Source organism: Erpetoichthys calabaricus, chromosome 9 (assembly GCF_900747795.2).
Source record: "Erpetoichthys calabaricus chromosome 9, fErpCal1.3, whole genome shotgun sequence".
NCBI classification, from domain to species: domain Eukaryota; kingdom Metazoa; phylum Chordata; class Cladistia; order Polypteriformes; family Polypteridae; genus Erpetoichthys; species Erpetoichthys calabaricus.
In genome coordinates, this window is record NC_041402.2 from 71,794,605 (window position 1) to 71,815,720 (window position 21,116).

At 37.6% G+C, this 21,116-nt stretch overlaps 1 protein-coding gene across 1 annotated transcript; it reads left to right on the forward strand.

Moving 5' to 3' along the window:
• The first annotated feature begins 1,575 nt into the window (after positions 1–1,575).
• On the forward strand, positions 1,576–8,044 carry LOC127529177 (cytochrome P450 2J6-like). Its single transcript, XM_051932058.1, has 5 exons — positions 1,576–1,800; positions 3,720–3,882; positions 4,243–4,395; positions 5,841–6,001; positions 7,813–8,044. The coding sequence occupies exons 1-5, from the start codon at positions 1,639–1,641 to the stop codon at positions 7,969–7,971; spliced, it is 798 nt and encodes a 265-aa protein (XP_051788018.1). The 5' UTR covers positions 1,576–1,638; the 3' UTR covers positions 7,972–8,044.
• Positions 8,045–21,116: the final 13,072 nt, after the last annotated feature.

The window sequence follows — 21,116 nt, forward strand, 5'->3', positions numbered from 1 at the left end:
TCACGTGATTACGTAGGAGGCGTGATGACGCGATACGTGACTCCGCCTCCTCCATTACAGTGTATGGACAAAAAATATGTTCCAGTTATGACCATTATGCGTAGAATTTCGAAATGAAACCTGCCTAACTTTTGTAAGTAAGCTGTAAGGAATGAGCCTGCCAAATTTCAGCCTTCCACCTACACGGGAAGTTCGAGAATTAGTGATGAGTGAGTGAGTCAGTCAGTCAGTCAATCAGTCAGTCAGTCAGTGAGTCAGTGAGGGCTTTGCCTTTTATTAATATGTATAGATATATATATATAATATATATATATATATTTGTGTGTATGTCACCAAAAGGGGGTGCCCCAGACTCCAGACCCAAATGCATCCAGCAATGACAAAGATTCAAATTAAATGACTTTTATAATATAATAGTAATTTTCACAAGTTCATACTTCAAAGTACAAAGTGACCTCTAGTATGAACTCAGAAATCTCCCTCCACACACCTCCAGGCAAGTTTTGTCCTTCAACCCAACTACTGCTTTCCTGGATGAGGACAAGTGGCTTCTTTAATGTTGGACCTGGGAGTACTTCCGTAGCACTGAATGGCAGAAACACTTCTGGGTCATTCAGAAGCCTCACAAAACAGACAGCTCTTCTCCTGGCAGAACTCTCTGGATGGAAAGAAATAGTTTTCAGCTTCAGGTTCATTAAATCTCTAAAACAAGTCAATCATGACTTTAGGAAGGTACCATTTGGATTAAAACCTATAAGCAAGGCTCTCTGAACTCTTGTGAGTCTGCACATAATGATATTTCATATTAGTTCATGCTCATTCAAGTCTCTATGGATGTTCACGTACTCTTTTGCATTCATGATTAACATATTGAATGTGGAAGCAATTTCCAAGCAATGCAGGAGAAAATTGGCCAAATAATTGGTATTGTCAGGCAAGTCTCATAGCATAACATGACACTGACTTACAGGTCTTGCAGGGATAGGGCTATTTATTTTGCAGTAAATCGAGAAAATGATATACCACTCTATCACTGACTTGGCAATGAGCAATGTGATTTGTTAAGGACATCGTGTACACCTATTACAAGGTAACAAAAAAACACAAAGACTATGAATCTCTCCTACAATTTCCAGTACAGAATGAAATTCCTCTCTCTATAATTTGTCATTTCAATGAAAATCAAACATTTATGGAATTTCGTGTGGTGTAATTATTTCAGATTTTGTTTGCTTGGTTTCAAATTTCTTTAACATGTGGTTACATACAGTAGTACAAAACTGAAAATCAATACTTAATTAAAGCATCTGAAATAATTACTATTCTCTTAGATGTTTACTAATCTTACAAACATGAACAGTTTGTTTTACTATTGTGGTTGAACTGTAGCATGGGGTTGTGCTAAATACTTAAAGGGTGTGAACTTTAAAAAAAAAAATCCTGTTATGTGTTTATTTTTTACTTCTATACCATCCGCTAATGATTATCTTAAGGAAAACAGCCAATCAGCAGCCTGCTTTGAGAAGTACACAAATCCAAAAAAAAATCAGTTACATAAGAATTTGTACAGAAAGTATTTGTCTTTCATAGCCTTCCAAAGCATTAAGAAACCGAGCCACGCCAGCCCAGTTGCTCAATATGTTTGTGACTGTGTTTCTGATATGCATTATCACTTTCACCCTGTTTCAGGCTTTGAAAACCAGGAGGTTTAGAAATTTTCCACCCGGACCACTACCTGTTCCATTTGTTGGAAACATGCTACAGCTGAACTTGAGAAATCCCTTAAAAGATATGAAAAAGGTAAAGTGCAAAATACTTACCAAATATAATTTGAAATGAAAGATAGTAAGAGCATTTGTTTATTATTAAGGATAAAAAGCAAAGCAACTATTTAAAACAATTTAGGAAAGAATTATGTAAAATATTACATTTGCTAAGCACTCTACACTTGAGACATTCTTTATACACATGTTACAGTAAATTATATCTTTCCATTTAATACTAAAACATGTTTTGAAGGCACAATACACAACATGAAAAAATGATAGATGAAGGAGAATAATTACAAAAGTACTCCTTCTTTCTAGAACAGCTGTTGCAGGATTAACCTTTTAAAACAGACTGCTGTGATTTACTGAGCTACACTTTCTCTAGGTTCTACTATTTGTTGTTTCATATGGTGCAATACACATTTTCTTCATATTCTTAGCCGAACTTCTCTTTATGCTGTCAATACCGTGTTATACTTTTTGGCTTGTATTACTATTTCTGATTGTACTTTTTATTACTAGATCAATAAACTAATCACCGTTTATATGATGTTATTAGTTTAATGACCTGTAAAGCATGTTAGCGTGGTGCATGTAGTGAAAGGTATTATATAATATAAAGATTGAGTGATTCAAGCTGTATTATTGGTTCTTTTTAAAATCAATGAAAGTGGAAAGTACTAACTTAACCTTTTCACAAATCAAGTGTAAAATATTCTGTTATTATGAGAGATCTGAGATCAATATCCAGTGGTCTTTGCAGAAATTGGAGACTACATAAATAAATAAATAAATAAATAAATAAATAAATAAATAAATAAATATGGGTGATTCAACATACCCGGTTTGCTCATTCTCTGATTCTGCATCATGTTTCCCTTGCTACTCCAGCTTCCTTTAGATTGATGGTTGGCTCTGCATGGATAAGAAGGACTGAGTGCATAACTCTGTCCTACAGTACACTGACGTTCTCTCCTAGGTTGTTCTGTACCTTAAATCTGCTGCAAATGGGTTAGTCTGTCTTTAACTAGTTTAACAGGTTTAGAAAATAAATGCATGGATGGTTGCAATTTCTTAAATACAGGACTAAATGTTCTTCTAAAATATGTATCAAAAGAATGGTATTCATTATTCCTAACACAAAAATATAAATGGTAGAGATACGTCAGAACAATATTTTACTCAGCTGCTGATTCAATGTAACCTGATCACAGCACTTGTGTTTTGTTTTTTACAATTAAAATGTAAGTTATGTGAATCATACAAATCTCTTTGTAATGTGTGAAACATAATCCAATCACAAATGCAATCAATACAGCATACAGACATGAATTTTCGGAGTGCAATAGCCACTAGTCACTGCACATTTACAGCTAATTTTTTTGGGGATCTGAAATCAATGGAGCCAGCAGACTGGATTTAATGTGCTTTAATCCTTTTAGCACAGACAGGGCTTGTGAATTAGTTGTTGACTAACTGTTTTTTTCTGAGTGACCCCCTACACGCAGTCCTGTTTGATGATTTTAAATGGAACTTTAATATATTGCTCTCTTTACAGAGTAGTGGTGGCACTAGGCTGGTAAAATGCTTGTGTAGTGGATCCCCTTTGGTGATTTCAAGTTAAAACCAGGTGTGATTTTATGATAACGATTGTTTGAATTACTCCATGAAGTGTGTCAAAAGCTACAAGCTGAGCATACTGTATCTGTGATTGTGGCTGCAACCACAGCAACCATTTGTGAAAACCTTCCTCTGATACTTTTGAGACATTCCTATGAAACTAAGAAAAATAAGATCGGGACAAAGCAGCAATCTGCATGTGTGGTTTAAGGCTTCTTTAGTCTTATTGGTATTTTCTTAAACATACAGTAAGTGCATCTCTTATAGATGGGAAAGTATTACAAGCTTGCAAACCTCTGGTGTAACATTTGTTTTGCCATTTGTAAGCAGCTCTCTGAAACATATGGAAATGTCTACAGTGTGTTTATTGGGAGCACTCCTGTTGTAATTCTCCACGGGCTGCAGGCAGTAAAAGAGGCTCTGGTCACACAAGCGGTTGAATTTGCTGGAAGACCTCAGGGACTCTTAGTCAACGATATTACTGAACATAAAGGTATGTGTTTGAGTTGTATACAGATCAGCAGCTTGAAAAATGCAATACTCCCTGAAGGTTTTGGCCAAGATAATTTTATTGTAAGTGAGAAGGTACTTTTTATTCTACCATAAAGAAAGTTAATCTTATGCAGAATTCACATGACAACAATTATAAAGAATGTGTGCATAGTGATGAAAGGACTCTTTACAGAATAAAGACCAAATAGTCTTTGTAGTTGTTAGGTGAGATCAATTGGGAATTCCCAGTTTTAGGAAATGGCATTAAATGTATGCAAATTGCCAATGAGCTTGACTTACTGAACAGTGAACTCACCCTTTTTTCTCATTTCCATCTCAATGTAATTTTTTGTCCTGCCAGGAGTGATCATTGTTAACTATGGCACTCATTGGAAGGAGCAGAGACGATTCGCTCTCAGTACATTGCGCAATTTTGGCTTAGGCAAAAAATCAATGGAGGCCAGGATTCAGGAAGAGGTTGCTCATCTGACAGAGAGCCTAGAAAAGTACAAAGGTAGGTAAAAATGAACACTTCTGCTGGTCTGCAGAAAAAAAGAATGTATGTATTCAATGCCCTAAATTGAATGAATCAACTTTTGTGAACTTTAGTGCATTGGCTCCAAAGGACAAAACACATACATAAAAATAAAAATGTAATGGAAAAATAAAGAAATCACAAATAAAAAAAGATGAAAATGCAAAGAAAAATGAATGACTTGAGCAAAGCAGTATCACAGTGATCTTGATTCCATTCCCAACCTAGGGAATATTCTGTCTGAAGTTAGCATGTACCCCCGGTTTTTTTTTTAATTCAAAAACATGTGTAAGTTAGGATGAATATTAATTGTAAAGTAAATATGGCAGTATTTCCCGAAAATGGTGAATCTTAGCAATTAATGAGTAACTTTACGATGCACGGACTTAAACTATGCGTGACTTTTGAGGGTGCTACTTAGTTAATCCCGCTTTTACAGTCGCCTAAAAAAAGCATCATAAGTCCATTGGAAAAGCACATAGATTACAGCAAATTTAATATGCTACTTTATTAACAATGAGGATTGAGCTAGACTGTTAAATTAATGATCAGTCTTACAATGGAGTTTACAAATTTCTTAGTGTTACAATGCTTTTGGGAAACTCACACCAGCTATGAAAGGGTGTGAATATGCTCAGTGATGACTGGTCTTTGTTCTTGCTGTGTAACAGATGCTGCTGGAGAAAGCTGCAGCTCTACACAATCAAGTAATTCAAAACTTCAGTTCAGAAAATCAGTGGATCAATGAATTAGGTAGTTTATTAGTGTTTAAAAAATTCTATGGACCAGCATAATGCCAAAATCTTTACACAACATATTAAAAGTTGGATTAACTGACAGTGTCAGGCCTGCAGATAATTTAGTTTGCCACATCAAAAGAAAGGATAAAGTGAGGAAGAAATAGCTATGAAATCAAATAGCAGTGACAAGTGAATTTCAAAAACAGAAGCACAAGCCAATAACACCAAAAACGCACAAGTCTTTCTCACCACATCTTCAAGGGTTTTCCTTTAGCTGCTCAGGTTTTGCATGGTTCATTGGTATCTCTATATTGGTTGTACAGTATACTGTATGACTGATATTGCCATACAATGGGCTGGTGCTGAGATTCAAACTGATTACTGTTTTGTACTCGGCACAGCTGGAATGCAGCCCTGTCTCCTGCAACACTGCTGTTAAACAAAGAAGTTCAGAAAATAAATGATATTTCAAATCCTTTTTTTAAATTATCTTTCAGAGATGCATGAAAATGATTCCAGGAAAAAAACACAAAATAATATATGCATTCATTCAAACAAATTATTTTTGTGGGACTTCTTTAATATTTTGATGAGATAAAAAAAGTTGAAAATGAATGCCTTATCCCTGTTTCTCTTTGTAAATAATGTTCCCAAAACATTCAAGGTCTTCTTGTCCCTTTGCAGGTCAGATTATGAGTCCTCACACACTCCTTCACAATGCTGTGTCCAATGTGATTTGCTCTGTATTGCTGGGGCAGCGTTTCAGTTACAATGATATATCCTTTCAAGAAATGATCCATTGTGTATCAGAGAGTTTGCGGTTAATCAATGGACCCTGGTGCATGGTAAGATTTTTTTTTACATAAAAAATGAGCAGAATGCCATTGGTGGTGGGGAATGTTAGGGTGGGTATATTTGTGGATAACAAGCAGAGGCAGAAATAAATGTGTTTTCTCCAGAAAAATTCCATTATGCTAGGAAGGCTTAATTATAAATGACACTCTTTGAAAATATGGACTTAGCACTGTAGGGTGACGTACAATATCAGAGGCTGTTATATTGAAAACCAGGGTGCAATATAAGAAGAGAGAAAACATCAAACATGCAAGGCTACAAAAGAGTACAAGGGGGAGCTTGGTAATGTTTGTATAAAGGAGTTTTCAGATTCCATTACCTTTCACTGTGCTTAAGTTCTGTCCACAAAAGCAACAGAGTATGGGTACTAGTTCTTAGCAACACTGTCCTATCTATATGACTTAACAGACCAGAACAACATTAAAGAGGGTGAAGTGTTTTAATGTGTGGTGCACTGAGGATAAAATCTTGCATTAAAGAAGAGTGGCTTGAACATCTGAGGTCAAAGAAAAACCCACAGCAGACATAGTGCAAACTTATTTGGTTAGCGTCAGAAGTGAACAACATCATCATCATGATTTTGTTGGAATGTACAGGACTGACCTGCAGTGGTTGTGTACCTGTTACATTAGTGTAAGAAGTGGGATAGTCTTTTATCATAGAAGGTCCTATTATGTTGGTAGTTAAAGTAACAGGTAAAATGTAATAGATAATGTAAAGGTAGGTAATGTAAAAGGTAAGACAGTTACGGGATGAAATAGTGATGTCCTTATGTAAAAAAAATCTTTAGCTCAGTAAACTGTATTAACTATTTTTTGATCCTTTTGATGGCTAAGAAAAAGAAAATTGACATGTAGTTGGCTCAAACATGTTTTTAGTGTGTTATGATTGTGATAAACCTTTTCTGAAAATCAATATTATAAGGAGTACGGGGGAGGCATTTTAAAGGAAAAAGAGTTTTACAAGTGTGATAGCAGAGATATTAATACTCAACACTAAAGGAAACCTGGTGGGTTACCACCTAGGTAAGTTTCTTGCCTTGCCAGTCTATGCCAAAGTAGGGAAGGGTAAACCTGAAGGTTCAGTTCCAGGTGGAGATACAATTTTGCCATTTGCAAATCTTACACGTTGACTTTAGAAGTTTGATATCCCTTTGGTGACTTCTACCACCATCTCACAAAGAAGAAAAATAATGTAAGAACCTCTCTATAGCTCTGTAGGCTAAATTGCATTTTGAAAGCACAAGATTGCAGATTAGGACTCTGGAAAGACTGACCTATGAATGAACTGAAATGAATGTGTCAGAATTTTTTGTTTGGTGTATAACAGATAAATGTAGACTTACTCTATTCAGTGAGTACATTCTTATCATAAAGCAAGTTACTAGCAAAGTAAATGTATAATTGTCTACAAGAATAACACAAATAATTGATAACAGTTTTGAGTTTGTATTTTCGGGACATGTACATGCACCACTAAAATCAGTATAACGTATCATTCTTGAAATTGTACTCTGGGCAAATAATAGTTTTGTCTCAACATTACATGTTAGTTACCCAACCATATTATTAGTTTGGAAGTAGTAGAACAAGTTAGAGTTTTATGTGTACAGATGTAGAATGTGACCTTCTTTATCATAAAGATGGTCTGAAAAGATCTAATGCCCTGAGTAACATGAGATGTTCTTAGGCTGTCACGCACGCGCGATTAGGGAGCCGCGGAACGACCTAAACTGTTGCGCGAAAGCATATACCAGACGGGAATGGCGGAGTACTAACCTTTCTCTCTTTATCTCCAACAGAAAGAAAGACACAACACCGCCATGAACCTGCTGAACATGGATTCCCAACACGCCACTTCCGCCTTCCCTCTGTCTCACCCCAATGACGTCAGCAGTCCCATCATCCATCTCGGTTCCTTCCCAGCAGTGCTTCATCCATTTCCGGTCCCTCCCTCATAAATGTTCCCCCCGTCCGCCATGATGGCGAACGGTGTTATGACAGTTGTACTGTATATTCGACTGATTGCACTTTTCCCACAGTATATGGGGCCGGAAAACCCCAAACCTTTTTTTGACTTCTTGTGTCTTTTTTACAACAGTATAAAAAGCAATATGTCAGTTTATAAGCAGAAGAGGGCAAGTTTCTGTTTTACGTTCAGATAATGGTACCAATTTCATAGGAGCCGAAAGAGAGTTGCGAGAAGTACTAAAGAATTTGGATCAGATAAAGATAGAAAAGAAAATCCTAAGTAAAGGAGTAAAATGGATATTTAACACACCAACTGCATCCCATCAAGGTGGATTTTGGGAACGTCAAATTCGTAACATAAGAAGGGTTCTTAATTCTGTGTTGAAACAACAAGTTCTAGATGATGGATTGCAAACAGTTTTGTGTGAGGTAGAAGCTATTCTTAATGATAGACCCATGTCTCTAATGTCGGATGATCCCAATGACCTTGAACCATTAATTCCAAATCATCTACTGTTAATGAAAATGCAGCCACATATTTCATCTGGCATTTTCAACAAAGAAGATCTGTACTCACGACGATGCTGGAGAGAAATTCAGTATATGGTACATTTGTTCTGGCGAAGATGGACAAAAGAATATTTATCAAATTTACAGGAACTTCAGAAATGGTATGGACTAAAGAAAAGCTTTATACAAGGTGATATTGTATTAGTAGTTGATTCCACAGCTCCCAAAAATTCCTGGATTATGGGCCGTGTCTTTAAAGTAATGCCAGATTCTGAAGGGACTGTACGCAGTGCTTGTATTAAAACAAAAAGTGGTATACTGGAGAGGCCTATTACAAAATTGTGTTTGTTTTTGAAAGCACCCTAATAGTACAATATTCACTTAATTATACTATAATTATTGTCGCAGGCGGCTGGGGGGGGGCGATCTGGCTGGGACGCCCCAGAGGACCGGAAGAGGGCTTACACCTTTCCCAGACCACGTGGGGGGCGACCGCCCTGGCAGCTATGGGGACCACGGGTATAGAGCTTGGAAGCTCATTCCTGTAGGGGCCCGTGGTCACCGCCAGGGGGCGCCCGAATGCCTTGGGAACATCGGACCTCAGCACTTCCGCCACACCCGGAAGTACTGGGGGGAAGAGGATCGGGGACACCCAGAGTGCTTCCGGGTACACAGCCGGCACTTCTGCCACACTGGGGAGTACCAGTGGAAGATTGCCGGGAAGCACCCGGAGCACATCCGGGTGAGGATAAAAGGGGCTGCCTCCCTTCATTCAGGACTAGAGTCGGGTGGAAGAAGGATGAGGTCTGGGAGGAGGCAAAGAGGTGGCCTGAAGAAGAGAAGGCATTGTGTGTGTTGGCCAGGACTTTTGGGGACTTGGGGACTGAGGAGCACTATCTGTAAATATGCACTCTATAAATAAACGTGTGTGGGGTGATTTGAACGTGTCTGCCTGTCTGTGTCCGGGTCATGTTCCACATTATTAATTATCAAATAAATAGATTGGGTTATTAGGATCTATATTTGTTGTACGTGTACGGCTCTAGTTTGATAATTGATATATGCAGCCTGCATATACAATTATGGGCCAGGTAAGTAAGAGACGTAATGTAAGTGAACCTTTTAATTTAAACAACAATAGTTTCTAAATATTTTTAAATGAACCATTGTTAATTTCATGTGTTTCAGTGAGAGTTCTTGTGCACATGTGAGATATGTGTTGTGTGATTCCAGATGTGAGAGGGGGGAAATTTTGGAGCACAGAATGAAATGGAGCAATACAGACTTTGACTGTCTCTTAATATTTACCAACTCTTATAAGATTAATTTGTTATTGTTGTTTGAAATAAAGTTGTTGAACTTTTAAAAGAAGACTTGCATTAAGTCTATGCAACAAATTAATTCATTGGAAATTATATCCTGCATACAAAAGAAGGAGAAACCTCATTGCAGTAATGTTTAACATTAAATCAGAAAACTAACAAAGAATCATCTAAACGAAAAAGACAGAAGGTCATACAAGGGTTGTAAGAGAACACTACAGAAAAAAACAAACTCGAAAGTCAAAACAAAAGTGAACAAAAGTCACTATTAGTTTCAAGGAACAGGTTGAACATGTAAATATTATGCAATTTTCAGGCAAAGGCTCCCTTTGAATTTCTCAGTTTTATTTTTTCTCCCTCCCATCATGTAACCACTATGCAACAGATTTTGCTGAGCAACAGCCACAGATAAGGTGATTTAGGGTAAAATAACAGTGGTAGCACTGCTGCCTCACCTTAAGGAGACTTGGGTTCGCTTCCCAGGTCCTCCCTGCGTGGAGTTTGCATGTTTTCCTCGTGTCTGCATGGGTTTCCTCCGGGTGCTCCAGTTTACTCCCATAGTCCAAAGACATGCAGGTTAGGTGCATTGGTGATCTTAATTTGTCCCTAGTGTGTGCTTGGTGTGTGGGTGTGTATGCCCTGTGGTGGGCTGGCGCCCTGCTCGGGATTTGTTCCTGCCTTGAGCCTTGTGCTGGCTGGGATTTGCTCCAGCAGACCCCCATGACCTTGTGTTAGGATATAGTGGGTTGGATGATGACTGACTGACTGACTAACACCCAAAAGGAAGGACTAGGAGCAAGGGCACAGTCCATTCCTCACAAAACTGGTGATAGTTTTCAAGTAATTTTTGCATTTATTGTACACAGTGTTTAAATTTTATACATTTTGGATGTTTGTCTTGTACTGCTGTCTTTACTTTTCACATAGAATATATTATCCTTGCCTCTTTTTAAATGACTATTTAGGCCTGAGGTATTTTATATGCCTTCAACTTGACAGTTTGTGTATGACATATTACTTGTTTACTCAAAGATTTTTGAATTATGGACTTCCTAATAAATACACTTGTTTAAAAATGTTTGTTATGCTTCTTTTCAAGTCAGTTCTTTTTGATGTGAAAACCAGTTAAGGTTCACAACATTAGTGTGCCATGCTACAGGCTATGCAGTGCAGGCCTGACACTCGGTCACTTAAAATGGGAATCTCCTTTTTTGTCAGTTTGCTGTTGCTCCCTTCTATACAGCAGTCACTTTGGTCACCTTAAAGCTTTGATATGTTCCCTGCCTCCCCCAGAGTTCAAACAGGAAAGCTACAACAATGTTAACAAGTTGAAAATGAAAGTATCATCTCCTGCAGATTTAACAAAGACACATACACAAATATAAAATTAGTGCAGAAAACTGTAATATCAAGATTTTTATAATTTCATGCATCTTACAACTTGATTGTAAATACAGTTATAGAAATATGTTAGTCCTAGTGCAGACAGACATAATGTATTTACCGGAGGTAAGATCAGTGAATAAAGATGAATGTGTCATACATGATTTTTACGGCTTCAGGTTGCATTCTGCATGTTGTATAAATTATCCAATAGCCTGCTTAAGTAAAAGTAGAGTTAACCTTCTAGAAGTGACTTAAATAAAAGTAAATGTATTCACTCAAGTAGAGGTATTAAATTATCTCCTATTAAATATTTGTGTATCAAAAGTACATATTTAACTTATTATATCAAATAATTATACTAAGTTATATCAAATTTTCATATATTCCAAACTTGCCATTATAGGTATTATTTTAAGTTGCCTTCTGTCAGTGTTTGCACCCCCCCTTCAATCCAGGCTGTAACTGATGATATCATGCTGCTGCAACACTAAACAATATGGAGTGAAGCCTGAAAGAGTAAACTTACAGTATAATACAGTGAAGAAAAGAGCATAACAGCATCAATTTTGGGATGAGTACATACAATGAAACATAATAATGAACAGAAAAGTAAATAAAGTTACACAAGTTCATAAGAAAAACAAAAAAGGAAGGAAGCAAAACATTTATTACAAAGCTCCCAAAGAACTTATTTTTTTTAATAAACTATTGCTTGATATTAGCTATTTTTGTGGACTTTTTAATAATTTTGTATAAAATGAAACAGCTAAAGAAAATTAAAGAGCAATGGGTTAAAAAGATAAGGCACAACACTAAAAGATTTGGAGCACTAGTTTGTTTTCCCTGAATATTTGGCTGCAACAAAAAAGAATATAGTCCCACTAACAACAAAGAATTTTGTGCACAAGATCAAACTGGATTACCTCTTTCCAGATGTGAATCCATTAGTGTGACTGACAACTTTGTTGATGTAGTTTTAAATGCATTACAGACAGAAGTGGCAGGGCTTCTTGCAGAAGCAGATGTGACATTAGGGATCTTTAAGCCTTATGTCCTTAGGTCTGCAAATGAAAGCAGGGAAGATTTGAATGAAAGTGCCACCTCTCAATTTGGGGGTGGAATTGCATTCAGTACAAAAGCCCTGAAAATGTACTCTGCTCACAATAGCTCTGCTATTCCCAGAATGTCAAACACACCCCACATCTTACACTTCTGATTCTAATGACAATAGCACCACAATTTTACAGTTAGGGGTGGGCAAACTACAGGTGGAAACTGCCCACAGGCTGCTCGTAGAAGTATCTAATATTAATATCAATATTCTGGCCATTGTGAGATACTGCAGGTGGATGGTTTAAGTGTATTAATTTGCTAAGGGTTTTCACCCAAAAAGTAATTAAAGCTTTTGCCAAAGGAATAATGACAGTCTGTAGAGGGTACATGTGTATGTTTTTAGCTGCTTGCTTGCCTGTGTCTTCCATGTTTATTTTTAAAGAATACAAATTTGCAAATGATGATTTTATCAGCAATGGATTTTGTTGACAGCAGTACTCCAGAACCAGAATTATGGGTGTCACTTTGGTTCTGTGCATAAGTCAGTCTAAGTAGTATGGTGTAGCAGGTCCACAGCTCAAGTCAACAGGGCCACTTTTTAAATAAATAATTGCCGCACTCACAGCTTAGAGAGGGGGCGTGGTAATGTGGCCGGAAGCGGTTTCCGGGGGAAATTCTGATGCGGGCGGTCCTCGCTTAAGTGCACAGGTGAGGAGTCGTCCGCATCCGTAATTGGTGCCGGTAGCTGCTAATTGCCACCACGTCCCCGTGATAAATAGAAGCACGAGGTGGCTAGGAGGAGAAAAAAAAAAGAAAAAGAAAAGGAAAGGAAAGGAAAAGAAAAGAAAATACAAGATGAATGGAGGTTGCAGGTAGAGGAAGGTGCAGGCTCGCACTGATTGCGGGCAGCTGAGCAGTGAGCCTGGGTGTTTGGTCGCTCCTGCTGAGCATTTAGTGAGGTGAGGTGATTTAGTGACTGACCAGAAGGAGGATGGCTCTCCGCATAAGGCCAAGAAGGCAGCGGGAGTCGGGACTTGGGACGTGAAAGCCCCAGCATGAGTGCCCTGGTCGCTGGGGAGCCCAAGTCACAGTTTGGTGAAGCCTACTGGAGCCAGGGATCGGCAGGGTGAACAGACCACAAGGAGAAGGCAGTAAGAAGATCAGCTGCAGGTAGAATACCTCCCCTGGTGCATAGCCTGGATGGAAGAAGCAGGGGAGTCACCAGTAGAAGAAAGGGACCGGGATTTGTTTAAAAGGACAGCTTCCAGCCATTGTTTTAACCTCAGTGTTTTTAAAGGTTTCTTTTTCTATTGGATTTTGACCTCCACCTTTCACCTATTTTATGGATTATTTAATGACGTATATTTAAAACACTGTACTATTTATTTGAACACTGTTTTTTTTTGTTTTAAATAAAAGCCCTTTGTACTTTTTGCTTCATCCCCTTGCTTTGTTGTGCCTCACTGTCTAACTCATCGGTGACATTACTGCCGGTTTTGGGTTCAAGATCTCCCAGAGGCTGGATGAGAGCATGCAGATGAACCCGCATCGTGACAAGCACTGTCTCTTACAGAAAAAAGAAAGTTAAAAGCACATTGATCAAAACAGATTATTCCTGTACTTGCCATACTTGCAGCCCATGATTCCTTCCTCATGATTTTGAATTTTGCTTTCTGGAATTTGGGTGCAATTTTTTATTAATATGAATAATGTCATGGAAGTCTTGCAACTGAAATGACCTGACCTCCTGGGCAACTGGGCTTTTTAAAAATAACTTTACCAAAGTTTGTTTGCTTGATTTCTACAGACTGCACAGTAATCCTAAGCTTTGCAAAACTACTGTGCACAATGCATCATTATTAATCATTAATTTCAGTTCTGAAAAGGTATTTTAACAACTGCATATTACTAAAAGCAAGTACAGAAATGTACTAACAGATGCAAATATTTTCAATAAATTTGTGCAACATTCAGCAAGTCACATAATAGTAGCTGTGTAGAAGCAAGCAGATTTCTGTTTAGAACCAGAATAATGGCATATAATTATTTTGAGACTGGTGTTTGAGCATTGCTCTTAATAGCTCTTAATAAAAAGTTTTAAAATTAAGTAATTTCTTAAAATAATTATTATTAAACTTAACATTTGTCATTAACACAAGTGCTATTTTATCTGGGTTCACTGGCATACCAAGATTTTACATGGTCTGCTGTATGAGTTGTTATTGACAGTTCAACTGGCTTCCAAAAAATTTTGCTCACCTCAGCTTTAGACTAAAAGTAGAGAAAATGGTGAGAAATGGGATTGATTTGCGCCCAATTCCTATCTTTGCCTTAGGCCTGCAAATTATTAAATCCACCCCGATTATAATATATTTGATCTAATTTCTTTGCACTTGAAGCTATCTTTGCCAAGAAAAAAATATGACTACATCTTTCATAAAAAAATAGTCCAAACATTGTTTTTAAGTATTTGGTGTGCTTTTTCAGTAAGTATTCTCTCAACAATACTCCAAATTTGCCACAGTTATCAGTAGTAGGGCATCTGAAAAGCATGATATAGCCAAAAATGTAGGGAAATGTACAACTTGTTTATCTTTATTTAAGTATTGTTAAAACAACCTTGTTTTATTGTTTCAGCCTGCATCTTTTGAAGTGCATTACTGGCCCTGCTTAAGTTTTATCTGTGCATTGCAGTCCTGGCTAATAGACCAGTCCACACTGACACACAAGGTCTTTTACAACGTAAATCTTTTATTATGTCTTTTATTATATCTTCTATACAATAGTCATTCTGGTTGGTCAAAAGCTTTTATATGTATTCATTACATTTTTGGAATGAAAATTCTGGTTGATCAATGCCAGAAATGTCCTTTATATCTGAAAACTTCTCTAACATTAACTTACCTAAATAATATCTGTCCCGGTTTTGTCAAAAGTTAGTGAAACATGTGAGTTGTTTATGTACTATTCGAGTCAGAAAAAAAAAAATCAGTTAAACAATGGGATGCTGATTCCAGGTCAGTGTCAGCTGGCATCAGATCACTGTGATATTCTCTGACAACATCATCATCTGAGCAAAGAGTGCCATATTGATTTAAACATTAAATAAAATAACAGCCTCACAACTACCTGCTGCTCATGAAAATATATTGGCTATAAACTGCCTAAATTAAAACAGCAGCACCTCAAGATTAGTACCAAACAGCTTTGAGATGAAAAAGGACAAGACATGATAACCCGGAAAGAACACAGAGACTATGCACACTGCATGACTTGAACACAAGGCTCTGTCCAATAGCAGCGCTAACTACTATTAGTCAGGTGTTTGATGGAAAGTGTGATACCAGCATATATTTGAAAAAAACCTTTTCTAAAAGCTATTTCTAAATATCAGGAATGTGTGCCTCTTTGAAACAGGTCTACCAACACTGCTGGCTTTTTTACACAAAGTAGAAGCTACACATTTAACACTTGTTTGGTGGCTTTTTCAATGGTGGAGGAAGATCAACGAGTGCCTCATAGCCCCAATGTGCATAATGTATTTCTGATATTTCTCTTTTTTTTAATCACAGTGGCTACAGCAAATGGCACTGAACTTCACTTTTTGTTGGTTTACACTTCAAGGATCAAGGATCTTTTATTGTCATTCCAGCATCCATATGTAGTAACAAAATTTGGTACTCAAGTCATGGTAATTAAACAGTGACTATGATAACCATATTAAAAAAAATCATGATAAAGGTATAATAATAAACACAATAAATAGAACAAAACAACATTAATACGTAAATTCAGTAAGATAACTATAGCTAAAGAAATATTATCGATATAAAAAATATTATTGCAGCATACCCTGTAATTAGCAGCAAGTAAAAAAAGGGTAGCAGCAAATAGTTTAGTACATGAGATTACTAAAAGAAAATGCAAAGTGTAGTACAAGTCACACAGAGTATACAGTCAGATTTACTGATGATGTATTCATTGGTTTAATAACATCTAGAAGAAGTTGTTCCTCAAACTGGTACTGCTATCCCATATGATGCGCAATCTCCTTCCCAATGGGAGGGGGGCAAACAGTCCATGTGTAGGATGAGCGACATCTTCCATAATGGAGGAGGCTTTACTTTTGCACCTGCCGTTGTAAATGTCCTGGATACTGGGTAGACTGTTGCTGATATTTCGCTGTGTAGACTCAACCACTCGTTGCAGTGCTTTTTTGTGTGCAGCCAAGTGGCTGCTGTATGACACTGTAATACAAGTGATGAGGATGCTCTCTACCACACACGTGTAGAAGGTGGTCAGAATATAGGGGCACAGACCAGCCCGCTTCAGCCTCCTCAAGATGTAAAGGCATTGGTGGGCTTTCTTTACCAGACAGGCTGTACTGTAGCTCCAAAAGATGTCATTTGTAATATGTACTTCATACAATTGGGTGGCACGGTGGTGCAGTGGGTAGCGCTGCTGCCTCGCAGTTGGGACACCTGGGGACCTGGGTTCGATTCCCGGGTCCTTGCTGCGTGGAGTTTGCATGTTCTCCCCGTGTCTGCGTGGGTTTCCTCCGGGTGCTCCGGTTTCCTCCCACATTCCAAAGACATGCAGGTTAGGTGGATTGGCGATTCTAACTTGGCCCTAGTGTGTGCTTGGTGTGTGGGTGTGTTTGTGTGTGTGTCCTGCGGTGGGTTGGCACCCTGCCCAGGATTGGTTCCTGCCTTGTGCCCTGTGTTGGCTGGGATTGGCTCCAGCAGACCCCCGTGACCCTGTGTTCGGATTCAGCGGGTTGGAAAATGGATGGATGGACTTCATACAATTGCCAAGGAAAAGCTTGAAAGATTAAGTGAGTAATAAAAAAAACCAAATGGTTCTCGTTGTTAATAATGAGAAAAATATTCACTAAAAAAGTTCCGGTTGCTCATGCATACAGCCACCCAAAGGTAAACCATGGACAGGGTAAGGCCAGTAGAGCTAGGAGCCTTTTATTTATTTTGTACATCTGGTGGGGCAATGACACACTGGCTCTTAATGCAGAAACACTACTGATAAATAAAACCATTGATTCATTCTCCTCTGAAATTGATTTGAAATTACATTAAGATATCATTTGAAAATGTAATTACTGATTACGTAAGTTAAATTAAATCCAATTAAAAATGATCACCATAAATAAAATTGGTCAAGTACATACAGTATTCTAAGCTACAGTACATGAAAAGTCAATATTGATAAAAAGGTTTGTGGAGGGAGTATAGGAATGATAACATTATTAACCTTTTCATTCTGATGTCAAGTAAGCAAGAATGTTAATAATAAAACCCTGTGAAGCAAAACCCAAAAAGTCCCTGTGGGTCCCAAAGCCCAATGGGCCCTTGTGCAGCTGCATATAGTTACAACGCTATAAGCTACAGTATGTGAGTATTCCATGTATACTGTACTTTCAGTGTTGCACACAAAATAGTTAACACTTCATTCAGTTCCAGTTGTCCATTTGTGACCCTCAATCTTGCTTCATCTACATTAAGGTCTTGCTTTAGTTTTAAAATTGCTGCGTGTTAACCTTTGTCTCTCTTATGTGGAAATTACATGGATCTTCTCGTACAATCCTGGCCATTCTTCTGTCCAACTCCATTCCCTGCTACTTCACAGATTTACTCACTCAGCATTATAAATTCATCTTCAAGCAGTTCTGAACTCTCAAAATCTATTGCTCTGTATTACTGTATGTCTAAATTCCTATCTAGGTCTATAGCACCTTATTTGGTTTAATTTTATCTTACCCTGGCAGTGAAATCAAAAGCACAAATAGAACACTTACTCCTCTAAAAACTTCAACATACTGCATAATTCTTCTTTCACACTGTCCAACTTGCTGTTATCTTATTTAAGTTGCTAAATAAATATTGCATTTACATGTGAGCTGAACCAGCTTTCCTATTGTTTTTGAGTTTTTTAAGCTTGTTTAGTTTTGTCTTCTAAAGCCTATAAGGTGAGCTTTGATGCCCTCTTGTGGAGTCCCTGTAGAAGATTTATATTTGATCATTCTTCTGCAGCTTTGACCTCTGTAATGTTTCAATTTGCTTAAAATGTAAGCAGTTATTTTTTTATTCAAAAGAAAACGTGAGAAATAACTCACAGTATACTGTATGTAAACATATGAAAATCATTGTTGTATTATTAAATAATCACTGACCTTCTACACTTTACAGTACTTTTTTTTTTGTTTATTATTTCGCCTTATACAATTTCTTGTATTAGGAATTTGTTAGTTTTTGCATACCCCTTGGGGTCAGAGCGCAGGGTCAGCCATTGTACAGCGCCCCTGGAGCAACTGAAGGTTAAGGGCCCAGCAGAGTAGAATTTCTTTTTGGCATTGACGGGGATTTCTAACCGGCAACCTTCGGGATACCAGCGCAGATCCTTAGCCTCACAGCCACCACTCCGCCTTTAATGTGCAGCATAAGGATGTACCATCCTTTCAAACACTGCTAAATATCCCTTCATGTAACCTAATAACTATTTCATTTTCAAGTTATGTCTTTACTAGCTGCGTGTGCTCTTCGGAACAAAAAACAACCCGAAGACTCCTCAGCAGTTTTACTGTATTCGTAAACTTGGAGATGCGTCAGCTAATTCTTAAGAATTTATGGTGCAGAGGCCATGGAATGCGGTATCCGTCAATAAGGGCGCGCACAAAAAGGCGACCTTCAAAAGGGCGACCTCAATTGGGCGCAGCGAATAAAAGTGCACATAAATAAAAGCGATCTTCAAAAGGGCCCTTTTGAAGCTCGCCTATATTTACGGGCGCCTTTATTCGGCACTCAATTGAAGTCGCCCTTTTGAAGGTCGCCTTTATTTACGCGCACCTTTATTTGCCGTGCCCAATTGAGGTCGCCCTTTTGAAGGTCGCCTTTTTGTGCGCACCCTTATTGAATAAAACCCTGGGAGAGGGCGACGCAGGGCACACTTCTATGGGATAGATCGGCGTGTTTGTGTTTACTTCTTTTTAATATCAGTAAAATAACTCTCACACAAATAATAACAATTCGTAAGGGTGCTATAAAAATGGCGTCCACAAACTAAGTGATTGGTTCCTGTATTATAATATGTTCTGTGGACAAACATTATTTCCATATCGCGTGGTCATACGTAATTTCTGTTTCATACATAATTTCCATATCGCGTGGTCATACGTAATTTCTGTTTCAAACGCGAAAAGAATTTTATATATATATATATAGATAGATTACAGTGAGTAATTAACCATAGTAAAAAATAGTAAAAGGTAAAAAATTGAAAGAAAATTATGTTTCATGTTGCATTAGAGGTATTTGTTGCGTTATCTGTTTTCATTCTGTTTGGATTTGAAATTAGTACGCAAATATTTTTTAAGTAAAACTTCAGTAAAAACAATATTTGAAATGAACTTTTTGTCAATATCGCACTGAATTTTGCCATTTTAACTGATCGTTAAGTTTCATGTTAATTCGTTTGACTTCATCGTTTCTCGGAATGCCCGTGTACTCATTTCTTCTTTTGATATCCCTTGGGGATGAAAATTTTTCAATAGGATTTGGACATAATAAGTCTTCTTCTATTGGGAACTTAAAGTGAGGAAAACTTAAAATTTATAAGAGCTGAGAGCACAGAAACTGTGTCTGACAAAAGCATTCACATGAATGAGAGGTAGAAGACCGTGGGCATGGGCTGTTAACTGTAAATGGTTCAGAGGAGGGCGGGACTTGAAAAAATCTCTTGGCAATAGTCTTGTCTTGTCTCAAGATTTTCTTTTATAATAGAGATATAAAATGTTAATTTAATTTTAAAAGTGAACAAAGTAACACCTTTTGCATGATGCTGCCAAGATAGACCTTGGCCTTAAAGTGGATTAACCTAGTTTGATAATGCTATTAAAGTACCTCGGGTTTATCTATGTTTTTTTAACAGATAATAAGGTAGAGGTCCTGAATATCAGGTTTTACAAGTGCTACAAGTTTGCTTTGCTAAATAACAAACAAACTGGTTTACTTTTGTTTTCATATAAAGGGTGTTAGGAAGTGGTCATGGCTGTCATCTTGTACATAGTATCCTAGATTATAATTTATACCCAGTTGCTGTTTTATGTGAACTTTTTACATTCTTCGTATGTTGGCATGAGTTTTTTCTTTCCAGGTACTTTTGCATTCCTTCCATATTACAAAGACATGTGTGTGTTAGGTTAATTGGTGACAGGAAATTGGTGTGTGTGTGTGTGTGTGAGTGGGGACCCAGAAAAAGACCAGTTCTACTTCCGCAGTAGGTTCCTGCCATGTATCCAGTGTTGCTGGGATAAACTGCAGCCACCTGCAACTATTCTTTGTTAATTATTTTTCTTTTTCTAAAGAATTTTCAACCCCTGCAAGGAAGCCAGGTACCTTAACATATGGTTTTGGGGGATGGCAGGTGTTAAGATTGTCTTTGCCCCATTGGTCTGAAGCATGGGCTGTTTGGAATTGGCTTCTATCAGAAGCTTTTAAAGTATCATATGTCCTGTTGGCTGTAGGGGTTGGACAGAGAATCTATAAATCTGCTTGTTCAACCCACATTCTCTCTCTCTTACTAACCTCTGATCATGAAGACCAAACTGATGAACTGAAAGGACAACACAATGGAGACCATAGCTCGGCAGCCATATTTGAACAGGCTTGCGGCCTGTTCTGAAGAAAGCTGAGCACCAATGATGCCTTAACTAGAGATATTTTAAATAACTACCAGTCTGTGTGCCGCCTGAAACTACACATCATCATTAATCTGGTTGTATGGTTGCCAATATTCAAATGTACTTTGCATATTGTTATTTTTTATGATATTATCAATAATACATTGTTTATGTG